The following is a 22,534-nucleotide window of genomic DNA, read 5'->3' on the forward strand; positions in this document are numbered from 1 at the left end:
TGTGTTAGGTGTAATTAATGTTATTTATGAAATTTTTAGGTCTAACTAATCTTATTTTAAAATTCTCAGGTGTAATTTATGTTATAAAATGTTTAAATGTAAATATTATTTATAAAATTGTTAGGTTCAAATAAAATATTTCTAAAATTTTTATGTGTAAATTTTTTAATAAATGTTTAAATGTAAATAATGGCACTCAAAATGAGAAAAGAAGTCATTTGAAATTTCTAAAATTTACGAATTACAGGTAATGTTCTACAAAAGAATTTTTTTAATCGATAATTCTCTGTTAACCTCATTTATTCAATTCGTTTTTTTTTTTTTTCAAATTTTGTTTATTGAAATATATACACACAAACCAAAAATGGAATTTATTTTTTAATAGCTGATAATTTAGCAACATTAAACGTTAGAAGGATATCGTGCACAATTAGAAGATTTGAAGTTTTACACGCCGAAATAAATACAATTTCTTGTTTCATTAGACTTACTCATTGACGTGAAATGTCCAGGCATTGTGTCTCTACCTGGAAGACAAAAATTAAACTTATTTATCTGAGACATTAAGAAATGGGAGTATTAACAAATGAGGGGAATTAACAGATAAGGGAATTAACAAATGAGGGGAATTAACAGATAAGGGAATTAATAAATGAGAAATGTAAACAGATGGGGGATTAACAAATGACGACAATTTAGAGATAGGGGAATTAAAAAATTGGGGGAATTAACAAATGCAGGATTAAGAAAGGGAAGTATTAACAAATGAGGGGAATTAACAAATACGGGAATTAACAAATACGGGAATTAACAAATACGGGAATTAACAAATACGGGAATTAATAAATACGGGAATTAATAAATAAGTGTATTAAAATTAGAGTATTAACATATACGAATGTAATAAATAGGGAAATTTGAGATATTAATAAATTAATAAATTAATAAATTAACAAATTAACAAATTAATAAATTAATAAATTGCCGGGTTAATAAATTGGGAGAATTTACAAATACGGGAATTAAAAAATTGGAAATCAACAAATAAGAGAAATAACAAATGAGGGATTAATAAATTGGAAGGGTTAACAAATTGGAGCGATTAACAAATACGGAATTTAAAAAATATGGGAAATTACAAATAGCAGGATTAACAAATGGCGTGATTAACAAATTGGAGAAATTAAAAAATTTGGAGACAAAGAAATTGGGATATTAAAAATTGGGGGAATTAATAAATGGGGAAATTAAAAATTGGTGGGGGGGATAAACAAATGCTAAATTAACAAATAGCGGAATTAACAAATTGGAGAGATTAATAAATTAAAGGAATTAATAAATTGGAGAGATTAACAAGTCGGGATTAAGAAATTGGAGAAATTAACTAATTCGAGAATTAAACAGGGATATTACCGAATAGGGAATAAAAAATATAGTGGGATTTACAAATTAGTGGATTAACAAATTTACGGGATTAACAAGTGGGCGGGATTAACAAATTGGGAGATTAACAAATAGGGTATTATTAAAAAAGAAGGCGGAATCAACAAATTGGAGGGATTAAAATGGGGGAATTAACAAGTTGGTGGATTAACAAAGTTGGGGGAATTAAATTGGTGGATGAACTAATTGGTGGGATTAACAAATTGACAAGATTAACAAATTAGGGAATAAATAAATTGGATGAATTTATAAATGTGAGGATTAACAAATGAGGGAATAAATAAATTGGATGAATTAATAAATGGAAGAATCAAAACATTGCGGAATGAGTAAATAGGGGAATTAACAAATTGGAAATTTAACAAATTGCGCGATAAACAAATGGCGGGATTCACAAATGGAGGGATTTACAAATGGAAGAATTTACCAACTGGGAGAATTAACAAATTGGTAGGATTTACAAATGCTGGGATTAACAAATGGGGGAATTAACATATTGGGAAATTAATAAAGAGTGAGATGAAAAGGTTTTTGTTTTATTTTTTTTTTTATTTATCTCGCATAAGGCATATCGTCTCTAATGTGCAATTAGCTACTATGATAATAAGAGTAACCAGGTTGAAAGTTAGGTTTAATGGTGTTTGCTTACATTGCATTTTAATTTCTGCCTATTGTTTCAATCGGGGAAAACAGTGAGCAGGGATAAATTCCGAAGTCTGGTGGTTCGCTAAAGAAACTATAAGTGCAAAAAATGTATCGACATTGGGAGATGTCCTTTTCTCTTCGCTGCAACCTCTATCTCACAGAAGAGATGTTGCGAGTTTGTCTCTGCTTTATCGTTATTTTCATGGAAAGTGTTCAACTGAGCTTCAATCTATGGTCCCCCCTCACCAAACTTTCACAAGAAACACTAGACTAGCTGAAAACATTATCAATAATTTTCCCCACTCTTTATCTGTACCTAAACCTAAACATAGATTCTATGATCAAAGCTTCTTTCTTAGAACTGCACGCCTGTGGAATTGTCTTCCATTTTCCTGCTTTCCAGCTGTCTATAATATGGTTGTTTTCAAGTCCAACGTGAACAAGTTTCTGATGAGCCGTTCCACTTAAGTTAACAAATTTACCGAACTTCCATTACTATCGATTACTATATTGTCCTTTTGACTACTCTACACTCTTTAACCCTTATCCTTGAGTGGCCTATCGGCCCTGATAAGTGGTGACGCCTACGTAAAAAAAGAAAAAAAAGGACACTCATCGTTGAATAGTGTGATTTTACAGCAAATTGGGAATGACGGGGTTATTTTCGTTGAGGCGGTACGGTAAATCCATTGAAGCATATTTTTTTTACATGGAAGTCACCACTTACCAAGACCCAGAGGTCACTCGGAGAAAAGGGTTATTGCGTGTACAGTAATCAATGGACCAATATGGTAGTAACCGTTAGTAATGGAGATTTGATAAAGTGTCTTACTTAAGGGGGCGGTACATCAGGAACTTGTTTATTCCGTTGAAGTATTTATAAAACGAACACAGAATTGTAACACTGCGGCAGGTCGACGGAGAGTATGTAACATAGTGCGTATGAGCGCGTGGAAAGGTATCACCAGCAGAAATATGGCTGGCAGCAGATAAACGCGCATACGGAAATTAGGAAGTATGCGCGAGAAAAAAGAATAAAAAGTATAAATGCGCTATGCGATCGGGAGAAGTAAAATGCGACGTCGAAGAAAATAGACGTGTAAAGTCGAGGACAAGAATAAGCCGGTTGTGGCCGGCATGCGATCGGAGAAAGAAGAAACGTGTACACCGGGCGAGATGGACGATGGCGAGATACTTTTAAATGGTGTCGAGAAAGGAAAGTAACTGTAATAAAAATGTTTGTTAAAAAAAGAAAAAATGTCGATCCCGATTTTTATTTATTTATTTGTTTATTTTTACGAACTACTAAACTAAAGTTTTATTTTTATGAATTACTAAAGTTTTATTTTTATGAATTACTAAAGTTTTATTTTCATGAAATAAAGTTTCTTTTATGAATTACTAAAGTAAAGTTTCTTTTATCTATATAAATAAAATGAACTCATTTTTTCCCGTCTGATTTTGACATTAATAGGATTAAAAATCAAGATATTTCATGCAAATATAATATGCACAAACGGCAGAACAATATCTGAGGTGTGTTATACACTTATTATTTCTCAAATTCCTCGATAATCTTAGATTTCTATACTTTTTCTGCTGAGAAGTCACGGCCAAAATCGGTTAAGATCAATGGAAGTGGTAAAATATTTTCTCTCTAATAAATTCCTCCTCCCCCTGCCACCACTTAACACCGTTTGGGGATCGTTCACAAGGAACAGTTGAGAAAAGAACACCGGTTTGGCTTCGTAGTTCTTTCATGTGAAGTTATTTAAAATCACTAAACTAAGCTGCAGTGCTCTGTGGCGTAGTGGTTAGCGTGCTGGACAATTCACATTATATTTTCCCGTTCGCGCCGACCTACCGTAGTCGTTTTTTTTTTCCTAAACAACTGGAATGGACTTTTTTTGGTGGCCGAACTGTTAACGTTGCAGATGTTTTTTTTTTCACACTTTATTTTCCTACTTTTACTCATGACTCCGGGTTTGATCCTTCCTACTTACCTACCATAACATTTTTTAAAACTCCCCCCCGTCCCGGAAACACACACTCGGGCAACGCCGGGTACCCCCGCTAGTGAATTACTAAAGTAAAGTTTCTTTTATGAATTACTAAAGTAAAGTTTTATTTTTATGAATTACTAAATTGAAATCTTATTTTTATGAATTACTGAAGTAAAGTTACATTTTTATAAATTACTAAAGTCATAGTTTTATGAATTACTTAAGTTTTATTTCATGTATTATTAAGTAAAGCTTATTTTTTATGAATTACTAAAGTAAAGTTTTTTATGATTTACTAAAGTAAAGTTTTTTATGATTTACTAAAGTAAAGTTTTTTATGATTTACTAAAGTAAAGTTTTTTATGATTTACTAAAGTAAAGTTTTTTATGATTTACTAAAGTAAAGTTTTTTATGAATTACTAAAGTAAAGTTTTTTATGATTTACTAAAGTAAAGTTTTTTATGATTTACTAAAGTAAAGTTTTTTATGATTTACTAAAATAAAGTTTTTTATGATTTACTAAAGTAAAGTTTTTTATGATTTACTAAAGTAAAGTTTTTTATGATTTACTAAAATAAAGTTTTTTATGATTTACTAAAGTAAAGTTTTTTATGATTTACTAAAATAAAGTTTTTTATGATTTACTAAAGTAAAGTTTTTTATGATTTACTAAAATAAAGTTTTTTATGATTTACTAAAGTAAAGTTTTTTATGATTTACTAAAATAAAGTTTTTTATGATTTACTAAAGTAAAGTTTTTTATGATTTACTAAAGTAAAGTTTTTTATGATTTACTAAAATAAAGTTTTTTATGATTTACTAAAGTAAAGTTTTTATGATTTACTAAAGTAAAGTTTTTTATGATTTACTAAGATAAAGTTTTTTATGAATTACTAAAGTAAAGTTTTTTATGATTTACTAAAGTAAAGTTTTTTATGATTTACTAAAGTAAAGTTTTTTATGATTTACTAAAGTAAAGTTTTTTATGATTTACTAAATTCATTCATTTATGATAAAAGTTTTTATGATTTACTAAAGTAAAGTTTTTTATGATTTACTAAAGTAAAGTTTTTTATGATTTACTAAAGTAAAGTTTTTTATGAATTACTAAAGTAAAGTTTTTTATGATTTACTAAAGTAAAGTTTTTTATGATTTACTAAATTCATTCATTTATGATAAAAGTTTTTATGAATTACTAAAGTAAAGTTTTTTATGATTTACTAAAGTAAAGTTTTTTATGATTTACTAAAATAAAGTTTTTTTATGAATTACTAAAGTAAAGTTTTTTATGATTTACTAAAGTAAAGTTTTTTATGATTTACTAAAGTAAAGTTTGTTATGATTTACTAAAGTAAAGTTTTTTATGATTTACTAAATTCATTCATTTATGATAAAAGTTTTTATGATTTACTAAAGTAAAGTTTTTTATGAATTGCTAAAGTAAAGTTTTTTATGAATTACTAAAGTAAAGTTTTTTATGATTTACTAAAGTAAAGTTTTTTATGATTTACTAAAGTAAAGTTTTTTATGAATTATTAAAGTAAAGTTTTTTATGAATTGCTAAAGTAAAGTTTTTTATGAATTGCTAAAGTAATTTTTTTATGATTTACTAACGTAAAGTTTTTTATGAATTGCTAAAGTAATTTTTTTATGATTTACTAAAGTAAAGTTTTTAATGAATTGCTAAAGTAAAGTTTTTTATGATTTACTAAAGTAAAGTTTTTTATGATTTACTAAAGTAAAGTTTTTTATGATTTACTAAAGTAAAGTTTTTTATGATTTACTAAAGTAAAGTTTTTTATGATTTACTAAAGTAAAGTTTTTTATGATTTACTAAAGTAAAGTTTTTTATGAATTACTAAAGTAAAGTTTTTTATGATTTACTAAAGTAAAGTTTTTTATGATTTACTAAAGTAAAGTTTTTTATGATTTACTAAAGTAAAGTTTTTTATGATTTACTAAAGTAAAGTTTTTTATGATTTACTAAATTCATTCATTTATGATAAAAGTTTTTATGATTTACTAAAGTAAAGTTTTTTATGAATTGCTAAAGTAAAGTTTTTTATGAATTACTAAAGTAAAGTTTTTTATGATTTACTAAAGTAAAGTTTTTTATGATTTACTAAAGTAAAGTTTTTTATGAATTATTAAAGTAAAGTTGTTTATGAATTGCTAAAGTAAAGTTTTTTATGAATTGCTAAAGTAATTTTTTTATGATTTACTAAAGTAAAGTTTTTTATGATTTACTAAAGTAAAGTTTTTATATGAATTACTAAAGTAAAGTTTTTTATGAATTACTAAAATAAAGTTTATTTTATGATTTACTAAAGTAAAGTTTTTTATGATTTACTAAAGTAAAGTTTTTTATGAATAACTAAAGTAAAGTTTTTTATGAATTACTAAAATAAAGTTTTTTATGAATTACTAAAGTAAAGTTTTTTATGATTTACTAAAGTAAAGTTTTTTATGATTTACTAAAGTAAAGTTTTTTATGAATTGCTAAAGTAAAGTTTTTTATGATTTACTAAAGTAAAGTTTTTTATGATTTACTAAAGTAAAGTTTTTATGATTTACTAAAGTAAAGTTTTTATGATTTACTAAAGTAAAGTTTTTTATGATTTACTAAAGTAAAGTTTTTATGATTTACTAAAGAAAAGTTTTTTATGAATAACATAAGTAAAGTTTTTTATGATTTACTAAAGTAAAGTTTTTTATGATTTACTAAAGTAAAGTTTTTTATGAATTACTAAAGTAAAGTTTTTTATGAATTACTAAAGTAAAGTTTTTATGATTTACTAAAGAAAAGTTTTTTATGATTTACTAAAGTAAAGTTTTTATGATTTACTAAAGTAAAGTTTTTTATGATTTACTAAAGTAAAGTTTTTTATGAATTACTAAAGTAAAGTTTTTATGATTTACTAAAGTAAAGTTTTTTATGATTTACTAAAGTAAAGTTTTTTATGATTTACTAAAGTAAAGTTTTTTATGATTTACTAAAGTAAAGTTTTTTATGATTTACTAAAGTAAAGTTTTTTATGAATAACTAAAGTAAAGTTTTTTATGAATTACTAAAGTTAAGTTTTTTATGATTTACTAAAGTAAAGTTTTTTATGATTTACTAAAGTAAAGTTTTTTATGATTTACTAAATTCATTCATTTATGATAAAAGTTTTTATGATTTACTAAAGTAAAGTTTTTTATGAATTGCTAAAGTAAAGTTTTTTATGAATTACTAAAGTAAAGTTTTTTATGATTTACTAAAGTAAAGTTTTTTATGATTTACTAAAGTAAAGTTTTTTATGAATTATTAAAGTAAAGTTTTTTATGAATTGCTAAAGTAATTTTTTTATGATTTACTAAAGTAAAGTTTTTTATGAATTGCTAAAGTAATTTTTTTATGATTTACTAAAGTAAAGTTTTTTATGAATTGCTAAAGTAAAGTTTTTTATGATTTACTAAAGTAAAGTTTTTTATGATTTACTAAAGTAAAGTTTTTTATGATTTACTAAAGTAAAGTTTTTTATGATTTACTAAAGTAAAGTTTTTTATGATTTACTAAAGTAAAGTTTTTTATGAATTATTAAAGTAAAGTTTTTTATGAATTGCTAAAGTAAAGTTTTTTATGAATTGCTAAAGTAATTTTTTTATGATTTACTAAAGTAAAGTTTTTTATGAATTGCTAAAGTAAAGTTTTTTATGAATTACTAAAGTAAAGTTTTTTATGAATTACTAAAGTAAAGTATTTTATGAATTACTAAAGTAAAGTTTTTTATGAATTACTAAAGTAAAGTTTTTTATGAATAACTAAAGTAAAGTTTTTTATGAATTACTAAAATAAAGTTTTTTATGAATTACTAAAGTAAAGTTTTTTATGATTTACTAAAGTAAAGTTTTTTATGATTTACTAAAGTAAAGTTTTATATGATTTACTAAAGTAAAGTTTTTTATGATTTACTAAATTCATTCATTTATGATAAAAGTTTTTATGATTTACTAAAGTAAAGTTTTTTATGAATTGCTAAAGTAAAGTTTTTTATGAATTACTAAAGTAAAGTTTTTTATGATTTACTAAAGTAAAGTTTTTTATGATTTACTAAAGTAAAGTTTTTTATGAATTATTAAAGTAAAGTTGTTTATGAATTGCTAAAGTAAAGTTTTTTATGAATTGCTAAAGTAATTTTTTTATGATTTACTAAAGTAAAGTTTTTTATGAATTGCTAAAGTAAAGTTTTTTATGAATTACTAAAGTAAAGTTTTTTATGAATTACTAAAGTAAAGTATTTTATGAATTACTAAAGTAAAGTTTTTTATGAATTACTAAAGTAAAGTTTTTTATGAATAACTAGAGTAAAGTTTTTTATGAATTACTAAAATAAAGTTTTTTATGATTTACTAAAGTAAAGTTTTTTATGATTTACTAAAGTAAAGTTTTTTATGATTTACTAAAGTAAAGTTTTTTATGATTTACTAAAGTAAAGTTTTTATATGAATTACTAAAGTAAAGTTTTTTATGAATTACTAAAATAAAGTTTATTTTATGATTTACTAAAGTAAAGTTTTTTATGATTTACTAAAGTAAAGTTTTTTATGAATAACTAAAGTAAAGTTTTTTATGAATTACTAAAATAAAGTTTTTTATGAATTACTAAAGTAAAGTTTTTTATGATTTACTAAAGTAAAGTTTTTTATGATTTACTAAAGTAAAGTTTTTTATGAATTGCTAAAGTAAAGTTTTTTATGAATTACTAAAGTAAAGTTTTTTATGATTTACTAAAGTAAATTTTTTTATGATTTACTAAAGTAAAGTTTTTTATGATTTACTAAAGAAAAGTTTTTTATGATTTACTAAAGTAAAGTTTTTTATGATTTACTAAATTCGTTCATTTATGATAAAAGTTTTTATGATTTACTAAAGTAAAGTTTTTTATGAATTGCTAAAGTAAAGTTTTTTATGAATTACTAAAGTAAAGTTTTTTATGATTTACTAAAGTAAAGTTTTTTATGATTTACTAAAGTAAAGTTTTTTATGAATTATTAAAGTAAAGTTTTTTATGAATTGCTAAAGTAAAGTTTTTTATGAATTGCTAAAGTAATTTTTTTATGATTTACTAAAGTAAAGTTTTTTATGAATTGCTAAAGTAAAGTTTTTTATGAATTACTAAAGTAAAGTTTTTTATGAATTACTAAAGTAAAGTATTTTATGAATTACTAAAGTAAAGTTTTTTATGAATTACTAAAGTAAAGTTTTTTATGAATAACTAAAGTAAAGTTTTTTATGAATTACTAAAATAAAGTTTTTTATGAATTACTAAAGTAAAGTTTTTTATGATTTACTAAAGTAAAGTTTTTTATGATTTACTAAAGTAAAGTTTTATATGATTTACTAAAGTAAAGTTTTTTTATGATTTACTAAAGTAAAGTTTTTTATGAATTACTAAAGTAAAGTTTTTTATGATTTACTAAAGTAAAGTTTTTTATGAATTACTAAAGTAAAGTTTTTTATGATTTACTAAAGTAAAGTTTATTGTATGATTTACTAAAGTAAAGTTTTTTTATGATTTACTAAAGTAAAGTTTTTTATGAATTACTAAAGTAAAGTTTTTTATGATTTACTAAAGTAAAGTTTTTTATGATTTACTAAAGTAAATTTTTTTATGATTTACTAAAGTAAAGTTTATTTTATGATTTACTAAAGTAAAGTTTTTTTATGATTTACTAAAGTAAAGTTTTTTATGATTTACTAAAGTAAAGTTTATTTTATGATTTACTAAAGTAAAGTTTTTTATGATTTACTAAAGTAAAGTTTTTTATGATTTACTAAAGTAAAGTTTTTATGATTTACTAAAGTAAAGTTTATTTTATGATTTACTAAAGTAAAGTTTTTTATGATTTACTAAAGTAAAGTTTTTTATGATTTACTAAAGTAAAGTTTATTTTATGATTTACTAAAGTAAAGTTTATTTTATGATTTACTAAAGTAAAGTTTTTTATGATTTACTAAAGTAAAGTTTTTTATGATTTACTAAAGTAAAGTTTTTTATGATTTACTAAAGTAAAGTTTTTTATGATTTACTAAAGTAAAGTTTATTTTATGATTTACTAAAGTAAAGTTTATTTTATGATTTACTAAAGTAAAGTTTTTTATGATTTACTAAAGTAAAGTTTTTTATGATTTACTAAAGTAAAGTTTTTTATGATTTACTAAAGTAAAGTTTTTTTATGATTTACTAAAGTAAAGTTTTTTATGATTTACTAAAGTAAAGTTTTTTATGATTTACTAAAGTAAAGTTTTTTATGATTTACTAAAGTAAAGTTTTTTATGATTTACTAAAGTAAAGTTTTTTATGATTTACTAAAGTAAAGTTTATTTTATGATTTACTAAAGTAAAGTTTTTTATGATTTACTAAAGTAAAGTTTTTTATGATTTACTAAAGTAAAGTTTTTTATGATTTACTAAAGTAAAGTTTATTTTATGATTTACTAAAGTAAAGTTTTTTATGATTTACTAAAGTAAAGTTTTTTATGATTTACTAAAGTAAAGTTTTTTATGATTTACTAAAGTAAAGTTTATTTTATGATTTACTAAAGTAAAGTTTTTTATGATTTACTAAAGTAAAGTTTTTTATGATTTACTAAAGTAAAGTTTTTTATGATTTACTAAAGTAAAGTTTTTTATGAATTACTAAAGTAAAGTTTTTTATGATTTACTAAAGTAAAGTTTATTTTATGATTTACTAAAGTAAAGTTTTTTATGATTTACTAAAGTAAAGTTTTTTATGATTTACTAAAGTAAAGTTTATTTTATGATTTACTAAAGTAAAGTTTTTTATGATTTACTAAAGTAAAGTTTTTTATGAATTACTAAAGTAAAGTATTTTATGAATTACTAAAGTAAAGTTTTTTATGAATTACTAAAGTAAAGTTTTTTATGAATAACTAAAGTAAAGTTTTTTATGAATTACTAAAATAAAGTTTTTTATGAATTACTAAAGTAAAGTTTTTTATGATTTACTAAAGTAAAGTTTTTTATGATTTACTAAAGTAAAGTTTTATATGATTTACTAAAGTAAAGTTTTTTTATGATTTACTAAAGTAAAGTTTTTTATGAATTACTAAAGTAAAGTTTTTTATGATTTACTAAAGTAAAGTTTTTTATGAATTACTAAAGTAAAGTTTTTTATGATTTACTAAAGTAAAGTTTATTGTATGATTTACTAAAGTAAAGTTTTTTTATGATTTACTAAAGTAAAGTTTTTTATGATTTACTAAAGTAAAGTTTTTTATGATTTACTAAAGTAAAGTATTTTATGATTTACTAAAGTAAATTTTTTTATGATTTACTAAAGTAAAGTTTATTTTATGATTTACTAAAGTAAAGTTTTTTTATGATTTACTAAAGTAAAGTTTTTTATGATTTACTAAAGTAAAGTTTATTTTATGATTTACTAAAGTAAAGTTGTTTATGATTTACTAAAGTAAAGTTTTTTATGATTTACTAAAGTAAAGTTTTTATGATTTACTAAAGTAAAGTTTATTTTATGATTTACTAAAGTAAAGTTTTTTATGATTTACTAAAGTAAAGTTTTTTATGATTTACTAAAGTAAAGTTTATTTTATGATTTACTAAAGTAAAGTTTATTTTATGATTTACTAAAGTAAAGTTTTTTATGATTTACTAAAGTAAAGTTTTTTATGATTTACTAAAGTAAAGTTTTTTATGATTTACTAAAGTAAAGTTTTTTATGATTTACTAAAGTAAAGTTTATTTTATGATTTACTAAAGTAAAGTTTATTTTATGATTTACTAAAGTAAAGTTTTTTATGATTTACTAAAGTAAAGTTTTTTATGATTTACTAAAGTAAAGTTTTTTATGATTTACTAAAGTAAAGTTTTTTTATGATTTACTAAAGTAAAGTTTTTTATGATTTACTAAAGTAAAGTTTTTTATGATTTACTAAAGTAAAGTTTTTTATGATTTACTAAAGTAAAGTTTTTTATGATTTACTAAAGTAAAGTTTTTTATGATTTACTAAAGTAAAGTTTATTTTATGATTTACTAAAGTAAAGTTTTTTATGATTTACTAAAGTAAAGTTTTTTATGATTTACTAAAGTAAAGTTTTTTATGATTTACTAAAGTAAAGTTTATTTTATGATTTACTAAAGTAAAGTTTTTTATGATTTACTAAAGTAAAGTTTTTTATGATTTACTAAAGTAAAGTTTTTTATGATTTACTAAAGTAAAGTTTATTTTATGATTTACTAAAGTAAAGTTTTTTATGATTTACTAAAGTAAAGTTTTTTATGATTTACTAAAGTAAAGTTTTTTATGATTTACTAAAGTAAAGTTTTTTATGAATTACTAAAGTAAAGTTTTTTATGATTTACTAAAGTAAAGTTTATTTTATGATTTACTAAAGTAAAGTTTTTTATGATTTACTAAAGTAAAGTTTTTTATGATTTACTAAAGTAAAGTTTATTTTATGATTTACTAAAGTAAAGTTTTTTATGATTTACTAAAGTAAAGTTTTTTTATGATTTACTAAAATAAAGTTTATTTTATGATTTACTAAAGTAAAGTTTTTTATGATTTACTAAAGTAAAGTTTTTATGATTTACTAAAATAAAGTTTATTTTATGATTTACTAAAGTAAAGTTTTTATGATTTACTAAAGTAAAGTTTTTATGATTTACTAAAATAAAGTTTATTTTATGATTTACTAAAGTAAAGTTTTATCATTTACTAAAATAAAGTTTATTTTATGATTTACTAAAGTAAAGTTTTTATGATTTACTAAAATAAAGTTTTTTATGAATTACTAAAGTAAAGTTTTTTATGATTTACTAAAATAAAGTTTATTTTATGATTTACTAAAGTAAAGTTATGATTTACTAAAATAAAGTTTATTTTTTTAATTACTAAAGTAAAGTTTTTATGAATTACTAAAGTAAAGTTTTTTATGAATTACTAAAGTAAAGTTTTTTTATGAATTACTAAAATAAAGTTTATTTTATGATTTACTAAAGTAAAGTTTTTTTATGATTTACTAAAGTTAAGTTTTTATGATTTACTAAAGTAAAGTTTTTATGATTTACTAAAATAAAGTTTTTTATGATTTACTAAAGTAAAGTTTTTTATGAATTACTAAAGTAAAGTTTTTTGTGATTTACTAAAGTAAAGTTTTTTATGAATTACTTAAGTAAAGTTTTTTATGATTTACTAAAGTAAAGTTTTTTATGAATTACTAAAGTAAAGTTTTTTATGAATTACTAAAGTAAAGTTTTTATGAATTACTAAAGTAAAGTTTTTTATGATTTACTAAAGTAAAGTTTTTTATGAATTACTAAAGTAAAGTTTATTTTATGATTTACTAAAGTAAAGTTTTTTATGATTTACTAAAGTAAAGTTTTTTATGAATTACTAAAATAAAGTTTTTTATGATTTACTAAAATAAATTTTTTTATGAATTACTAAAGTAAAGTTTTTATGATTTACTAAAGTAAAGTTTTTTATGATTTACTAAAGTAAAGTTTTTATGATTTAGTAATTCATGAATTCATTAGTAGTTTTTTATGATTTACTAAAGTAAAGTTTATTTTATGATTTACTAAAGTAAAGTTTTTTATGATTTACTAAAGTAAAGTTTTTTAATGATTTACTAAAATAAAGTTTATTTTATGATTTACTAAAGTAAAGTTTTTATGAATTACTAAAGTAAAGTTTTTATGATTTACTAAAGTAAAGTTTTTTATGATTTACTAAAGTAAAGTTTTTTTATGATTTACTAAAGTAAAGTTTATTTTATGATTTACTAAAGTAAAGTTTTTTATGATTTACTAAAGTAAATTTTTTTATGATTTACTAAAATAAAGTTTATTTTATGATTTACTAAAGTAAAGTTTTTTATGATTTACTAAAGTAAAGTTTATTTTATGATTTACTAAAACAAAGTTTACTTTATAATTTACTAAAGTAAAGTTTTTTTATGAATTACTAAAATAAAGTTTATTTTATGATTTACTAAAGTAAAGTTTTTATGATTTACTAAAGTAAAGTTTTTTATGATTTACTAAAGTAAAGTTTTTATGATTTACTAAAATAAGGTTTATTTTATGATTTACTAAAGTAAAGTTTTTATGATTTACTAAAGTAAAGTTTTTTATGATTTACTAAAGTAAAGGTTTTTATGATTTACTAAAGTAAAGTTTTTATGAATTACTAAAGTAAAGTTTTTAAAATTTACTAAAGTAAAGTTTTTTATGATTTACTAAAGTAAAGTTTTTTATGATTTACTAAAGTAAAGTTTTTTATGTTTACTAAAGTAAAGTTTTTTATGATTTACTAAAGTAAAGGTTTTTATGATTTTCTAAAGTAAAGTTTTTTATGAATTACTAAAGTAAAGTTTTTTATGATTTACTAAAGTAAAGTTTATTTTATGAATTACTAAAGTAAAGTTTTTATGAATTACTAAAGTAAAGTTTTTTATGATTTACTAAAGTAAAGTTTTTTATGATTTACTAAAGTAAAGTTTTTTATGATTTACTAAAGTAAAGGTTTTTATGAATTACTAAAGTAAAGTTTTTAAAATTTACTAAAGTAAAGTTTTTTATGATTTACTAAAGTAAAGTTTTTTATGATTTACTAAAGTAAAGTTTTTTATGATTTACTAAAGTAAAGTTTTTTATGATTTACTAAAGTAAAGTTTTTTATGATTTACTAAAGTAAAGTTTTTTATGAATAACTAAAGTAAAGTTTTTTATGATTTACTAAAGTAAAGTTTATTTTATGATTTACTAAAGTAAAGTTTTTTATGATTTACTAAAGTAAAGTTTTTTATGATTTACTAAAGTTTTTTATGAATTACTAAAGTAAAGTTTTTTATGAATTACTAAAGTAAAGTTTTTTATGAATTACTAAAGTAAAGTTTTTATGATTTACTAAATTAAAGTTTTTTATGAATTACTAAAGTAAAGTTTTTTATGAATTGCTAAAGTAAAGTTTTTTATGAATTACTAAAGTAAAGTTTTTTATGAATTACTAAAGTAAAGTTTTTTATGAATTACTAAAGTAAAGTTTTTTATGAATTACTAAAGTAAAGTTTTTTATGATTTACTAAAGTTTTTTATGATTTACTAAAGTAAAGTTTTTTATGAATTACTAAAGTAAAGTTTTTTATGAATTACTAAAGTAAAGTTTTTTATGAATTACTAAAGTAAAGTTTTTTATGAATTACTAAAGTAAAGTTTTTTATGAATTACTAAAGTAAAGTTTTTTATGATTTACTAAATTTTTTTATGAATTACTAAAGTAAAGTTTTTTATGATTTACTAAAGTTTTTTATGAATTACTAAAGTAAAGTTTTTTATGAATTACTAAAGTAAAGTTTTTTATGAATTACTAAAGTAAAGTTTTTTATGATTTACTAAATTTTTTTATGAATTACTAAAGTAAAGTTTTTTATGATTTACTAAAGTTTTTTATGAATTACTAAAGTAAAGTTTTTTATGATTTACTAAAGTTTTTTATGAATTACTAAAGTAAAGTTTTTTATGAATTACTAAAGTAAAGTTTTTTATGAATTACTAAAGTAAAGTTTTTTATGATTTACTAAATTTTTTTATGAATTACTAAAGTAAAGTTTTTTATGATTTACTAAATTTTTTTATGAATTACTAAAGTAAAGTTTTTTATGAATTACTAAAGTAAAGTTTTTTATGAATTACTAAAGTAAAGTTTTTTATGATTTACTAAATTTTTTTATGAATTACTAAAGTAAAGTTTTTTATGATTTACTAAATTTTTTTATGAATTACTAAAGTAAAGTTTTTTATGAATTACTAAAGTAAAGTTTTTTATGATTTACTAAATTTTTTTATGAATTACTAAAGTAAAGTTTTTTATGATTTACTAAAGTTTTTTATGAATTACTAAAGTAAAGTTTTTTATGATTTACTAAATTTTTTTATGAATTACTAAAGTAAAGTTTTTTATGAATTACTAAAGTAAAGTTTTTTATGAATTACTAAAGTAAAGTTTTTTATGATTTACTAAATTTTTTTATGAATTACTAAAGTAAAGTTTTTTATGATTTACTAAATTTTTTTATGAATTACTAAAGTAAAGTTTTTTATGAATTACTAAAGTAAAGTTTTTTATGAATTACTAAAGTAAAGTTTTTTATGATTTACTAAATTTTTTTATGAATTACTAAAGTAAAGTTTTTTATGATTTACTAAATTTTTTTATGAATTACTAAAGTAAAGTTTTTTATGATTTACTAAAGTTTTTTATGAATTACTAAAGTAAAGTTTTTTATGAATTACTAAAGTAAAGTTTTTTATGAATTACTAAAGTAAAGTTTTTTATGATTTACTAAATTTTTTTATGAATTACTAAAGTAAAGTTTTTTATGATTTACTAAAGTTTTTTATGAATTACTAAAGTAAAGTTTTTTATGAATTACTAAAGTAAAGTTTTTTATGATTTACTAAAGTTTTTTATGAATTACTAAAGTAAAGTTTTTTATGAATTACTAAAGTAAAGTTTTTTATGAATTACTAAAGTAAAGTTTTTTATGAATTGCTAAAGTAAAGTTTTTTATGAATTACTAAAGTAAAGTTTTTTATGAATTACTAAAGTAAAGTTTAACGGCCACGTTACATTTGGAGTTTTTAGAGAAAACCTATTAGCTAAGGTGTTTTCTTTTGCCTTAAGATATAATTTTGCAATGTGACAATAATATTCTACGTGCGATCAATGGTGGCTTTCTATTGATATTAAACAAACTTATAATTAAATAAATAACGATCTAAGAGGAGTTAACATTTCTTTAATTTGCGTTTTTTAAAAGGTGACTGATCCCTGTAGTTTAATGGGATTTATCTAAAACTCTTAAAAACATATTTAAGAAATAGAAATTTTGAATAAAAAAATGTAACAACATCTGATCATTGCCTCAATAACAACAACACGAGGCAAAATTATCTATATATTAATACAGTAGTAGTTTTAACGTGCGTACTTGCATGGAGATCCTAGGTATTAAATAGGAGCATAGAACGGGATACTATACTGCGAACATTAAATTATTAGAATATAAATACATTAATTTAATGTTCGTAACATGTTATCACCTTATACCCCCTCCTCCTTAATAAATAAGATCTCCTGATCACTGAAGACGCAATGTAAATAATATTTTTAGAATAATGTCGTTTAGGGGTCATACGTTTTGCAGAAAACGTCTTTTTTTCTGTTTTATTTTTATTTTCTCAGTGAAACTTTATTATCCTATATTAATGGTCTGCTTGACACACAGAGAAAATTCGTTCTTAAAATTGTAAAAACCGTTGTAAAATATTTAATTTATTAGTACCTTTAACGTATGCACGTGTGACATGATTTATTTAAAAATATGACTCAGAGTTCAATGTCTTTGAATTCTATAAAAAAATATCTTTAATTGGAAATAATTTTTATTGAAACAAAATTGACAATTATTTCTACTCCACCTGTGAAATTTTCCACAGGTCCTGCTAGTTTCTAATTATGAAAATAAAATATCTAATTATGAAAATTATACTACGCAGAATTCATAAGTAAAGTTAGAAAAGAACATTAATTACTTTCAATAAAATATTTGCATTTTACACGTAGCTTCAAAGACATTTCGTTTGTTTATTCAAAATTTCACATTTAATTTTTTTGTTTTTTTGATTTAAAATGATTTTCCCACTTTCATTATGATATCATATATAAACGACGTGCTTACCGAGTGATGTAAATTCCCCTTCCATGGGCATATTGTCGTTAGCTAAAGGAGGAAATATATTGTATAAATTATTTTTAATTCAAAAAGTCGTTACGGTAGTAGCTCAGTAGGGTGTATAACAAACAGAATTCAAAATTTAAAAAATACCTTTTGTTATAAAAGGAATATACTTTTTTGAAATTGGCTGAAACAATTGTTTGAATTTAAATGTATTTAATAAAATTCCTAACATTTACTACATTATATATATATACATTTATATTTATATATATATATATATATATATATATATATTATTATTATTATTGTTGTTGTTGTTATTATTATTATTATTACTATTATTATTATTATTATTATTATTATTATTATATACACATTTTTTAAATGGGCAGAAACAGTTGTTTGAACTTAAATGTATTTAATCAAATTCTGTACATTTACTATATATATATATATATTATTATTATTATTATTATTATTATCAACAAAAGTACAAGGTCGCGACACTGGATATGCTAATATTTGTCTTCCACAAAAGAAACCAGTTTTTTTGTTTGTTTGCTTTTTTAAAACTGGTTTCCTTCTTTGGAAAACTAATTTTTTTAGTCGCCTGACGAGAACTTGTGGTTTTAAGCTCCAGTGTCGCGACCCTATAAATCTGTTTGTTTATATTAATAAAAAAATATATATCATCTCTTTCTTTTATTAAGCACTCTTCTAACTTCGTTAAATTTTAGGAGTTATCTTTATTGAATGCCTATAACATTGTACACACACACACACAGATATATATATATATATATATATATATATATATATATATATATATATATATATATATTACACAGATAAAAAATAAATGCTATCTTAACATCGGAACTTATCAGGATAATATACAGCTTAATATCCTAGATAAAAACCAGTAGGAAAACTCGATGAATGATATGAACATTGAATAAATTACAATATCCATTAAAAAATTCAAACAATTACTTATAATGCAAACAAAGGATTTTTTAAGATAAGTTCTTTTCATCGGAGCATATATATATATATATATATATATATATATATACATATATATAATGCATATTACATATATATATTATATATATTATATATATATATGAAATATATATATGTATATTACATATATATTATATATATATGTATATATATATATATTATATATTAAATTCCTTTTTTAAAAAAATAAGTAAATACTGCGAGTATTATGCTTGTTCTAAACAGTTCACTTCTTGTAAGTAAAAAAAAAATACTCTGACTGAGATCGAAACCAACCCCTAAAGAGAGTTTGTCAATTACGATAATCGTTAGACCAACTCGCTGCGATCTTTAAAACGTACTTATTCTTAACATAAATTTATTTGATCGTTTCGCGCATGTGCAGTCATTAAACAGTTGACAAAGCGATAAAAATCCGATGACCGCCAAGCACCAATTTTTCCAATTTGACTCATTAGCAGCCCCTTTTCTCTGGATGAAAACGGATTAAAAAGTTTTCCACGTGTCTGAATACAGTATATACCAAATTTCCAGTTCGTAGATCAAATATTCGTTGATTATATAGGTTGAGAGTTGTCCTTACACACACATTCCCACTTATATAGACATATAGATCATACACTTCATTTTCGATTATAAATTGGTGCCAGCGGTTTCTAGGAATGCGAAATCTGGTCAGATTAGGCTCGGGATATGTGCTTTGCAATATTAAAGACTGGCAAACGAGGCGTGTGCGCAATTCGAGGTTGAACGCGTAAAAATGGTCGGAACCAATGTCTAATCGTGTTATAAAACGAAAACTGGATTTGAAAAGGAAAAAATTGCCTGAAAACAAAGGTCAGAGGCATCTTAGTACGACAGTCGATAAAACCATGTGACTCCTGGACGGTGAAAAGTATAGAGGAAATGAAATATAATAAAAAGGGGGCTGTTCGAGCAAGAGTAAAAGCAACAACACCAGCAGATAAACGACGTCTAAAATATTTGAAAATTATTGGTCGAAATATTCAACCTCGATTGAATTGGCAGTCTATACCGAATTAAAACCAATCACAAAAGTAGGCGCTGGGAGCCAAGCACCAATTCACTTTGACTATATAAGCGAGAACCTAAACACTATCTCTTCAACATTTATTTTTAAGGTAAAAAAAGAAATAGGTCATACTTTTGGAACGACTGTTGTAACTAAATTCGGCTGCATATACTTGGCGTTAATGTTAGGAATAAGTTATCATAACTTATTCCTAACATTAACGCCAAGTATATCTTTCCGTATTATATAAATTAAAATATGCTACCGAGTGATGTAAATTTCCCTTGTGCGGCATTATTATCTAAAAAAGAAAAGAAAAATATTAAATATATTTGTATGTTTTATAGGAAGAGAAACAGTTTTAAACTTGGTTTATCACTATAATAAGTATTGTCTAGTCCTCTTCCAAATAATCTACTCCGGCCGCCGGCACTTGTTGTACCGTTCCAACAACTTATGGAAACCCCCATGGAAGTCTTCTTCTGCGAGCGTTTCAATGACCCTCGTTACAGTCTCTTTAATCTCCACAATTGTCTCATAACGATAACGTCTCAAGTTTTCCGTGAGCTTAGGGAATAACCAAAAGTCACTGGAAGCAAGGTTTGGACTAATAGGAGTGTGATGGACTGTCTTCTGCATGTTCAGTTTTTCGCGAATTGTGTGAACAGTTCCTAAACTGGCATCAAACTGTGCCCTTATTGTCTCGACGTTCCTTATCCATGAAATTCTTTATTTGACCAATCAGCTATAATGTTCCAGCTTCCTCTCACACCTCTCATCATCTCACAAAGTCTCTCTGCCTTCCTTGAATCTCTTATGTAACTCAAAAAACTGATGCTCGATTCATATAAGATGGTCCAAAAGCAACCTGAAGAATTCCACATATTTTTGTTGTATTTTTTTTATTGCGCATTGTATTTTATTGCGTATTGTTCTTCCTTACGTCCAGATTGCATGTTTGAAATTTACCAGCTGTGACAATCAGGCTTTAATAGGGTGTATTTCAATTCCTGCTCTAGCTGTTTATTTGAACTCGAAATCATAGAAATTGGTCAATCATCTTATTAGATGTATAGCAATAATATACTGAGTTTTCAAAAGTCTACAACAATTTTAAATGCCTGTACAAAAAAGTTTAGAAACTTATCAGAGGCACCACGTATATTATATTATGTATATATTTTATTAGTTAGGCATAACTATTCAGTAATTAATTACAAATACATATTTCAGACGTTCTTTATATTTTAGAGAAGAAAGATTTAGTTAATTACAATTATAATTACAATTGTAAGTACAATTATAACGAATTTAAGATGTTGAAATATACGCGCATTATTATTGCATTTCAAAAGTTATAATTAACTTATTTTTTTAAGCTTCGACTTACCCGCTGCTGTAAAATGTCCGGGCATATTTTCATTATCTTTAAAACAAAAAAAATAATAAGGATAAGTAAATTCATGGGATTAATCTATCGAGGCATTAAAACATTGGTGATTTAAATATGACGTAAAAGTTTTACAAATTAAACTATGGAAGGAGTAACGTACAGAATAACAATATACCGGCGTTAGAATATGTAAGAATTATAATTATAATACAAATAATGTTTTTATAAAAATCGATCCAGACAAGGCATGAAGCCACTTAATGTAAGGAGTTAAAAGCAAATCAAAAACATACCAACAATAAATGTTAGATGCATAGATTCTGACCTCGAAAACAACGATTTTTCCCACTACGTCAGAAACATTGCTCCTTGAATATGAGGAGTAACGGACAAAATAAGGGAAGGGTTAGGGTTAGAACCTTTTAGTCCGTATTTTCACCCATGGTTTGCTGTATAACATAATTAAAATGCACCATGTGATATGTTTTTTTTTACATGGAAGTAACCACATCAAGGCCCAGAGGCCACTAGGGTATAAGGGTCATTGTGTGTGCAGTAATCAATGTGATAGTATTGTAGTAATCGCTAGTAATGGAGATCTGATAAAGTGTCTTACTTAAGGGGTGGTTTATCAGGAATTTGTTTATGTTGGACTTGAAGACATCCAAGTTGTAGTTAGGTGGGAAACAGGCAAACGGAAGAGAGTTCCATAGTCGTGCACCTCTAAGAAAGAAGCTTTGTTCATTGAATCTACGTTTTGATTTAGGCACAGATAAAGAGTGGGGAAAATTATTGATAGTGGTTTCAGCTAGATGTAAATGTAAAAATAAAATACATTGCTCTCTGTAATGTATAACAGAATTAAAATGCACCATGTGATGGTAAACAAGATTTAAATACACCTTGTAATGTATAACAGAATTAAAATGAACCATGTGATGGAAAACAAGATTTAAATACACCTTGTAATGTATAACAGAATTAAAATGAACCATGTGATTTATAACAATATAAATACGTCCAATGATGTATAACAGAATTAAAATGCACCCTGTAGTGTATAGCAGAATCGAAATGCGCCTTGTGATGCATAATAGAATTCAAATGCGCTCTGTGATGTATAACAGAATTGAAATCCACTCTATCATGTATAACAGAATTAAAATGCGCCTTGTGAGGTATAACTAAATTACATTGCGCCTTGTGATGTATAAGAG

At 22.5% G+C, this 22,534-nt stretch overlaps 1 protein-coding gene across 50 annotated transcripts in view; it reads right to left on the reverse strand.

The window, feature by feature from the left end:
- The window catches only part of LOC145254558 (uncharacterized), a 170,533-nt gene that overhangs the window by 71,929 nt on the left and 76,070 nt on the right, over positions 1–22,534 (reverse strand). For 37 of the 50 annotated variants that reach the window (XM_080113142.1, XM_080113141.1, XM_080113127.1 and 34 more), the window contains 3 exons: positions 21,315–21,350; positions 17,866–17,907; positions 492–527 (listed from right to left, as the gene is read on the reverse strand). In XM_080113142.1, coding sequence (XP_079969268.1) covers positions 492–527; positions 17,866–17,907; positions 21,315–21,350 — 114 coding nt within the window. The remainder of the gene's footprint in view (positions 1–491; positions 528–17,865; positions 17,908–21,314; positions 21,351–22,534) is intronic. The other 13 variants (XM_080113143.1, XM_080113128.1, XM_080113137.1 and 10 more) reach the window with 2 other exon arrangements.

The sequence above is a fragment of the Euprymna scolopes genome, chromosome 30 (assembly GCF_053919585.1).
Source record: "Euprymna scolopes isolate OS-2025 chromosome 30, ASM5391958v1, whole genome shotgun sequence".
Taxonomy (NCBI): domain Eukaryota; kingdom Metazoa; phylum Mollusca; class Cephalopoda; order Sepiida; family Sepiolidae; genus Euprymna; species Euprymna scolopes.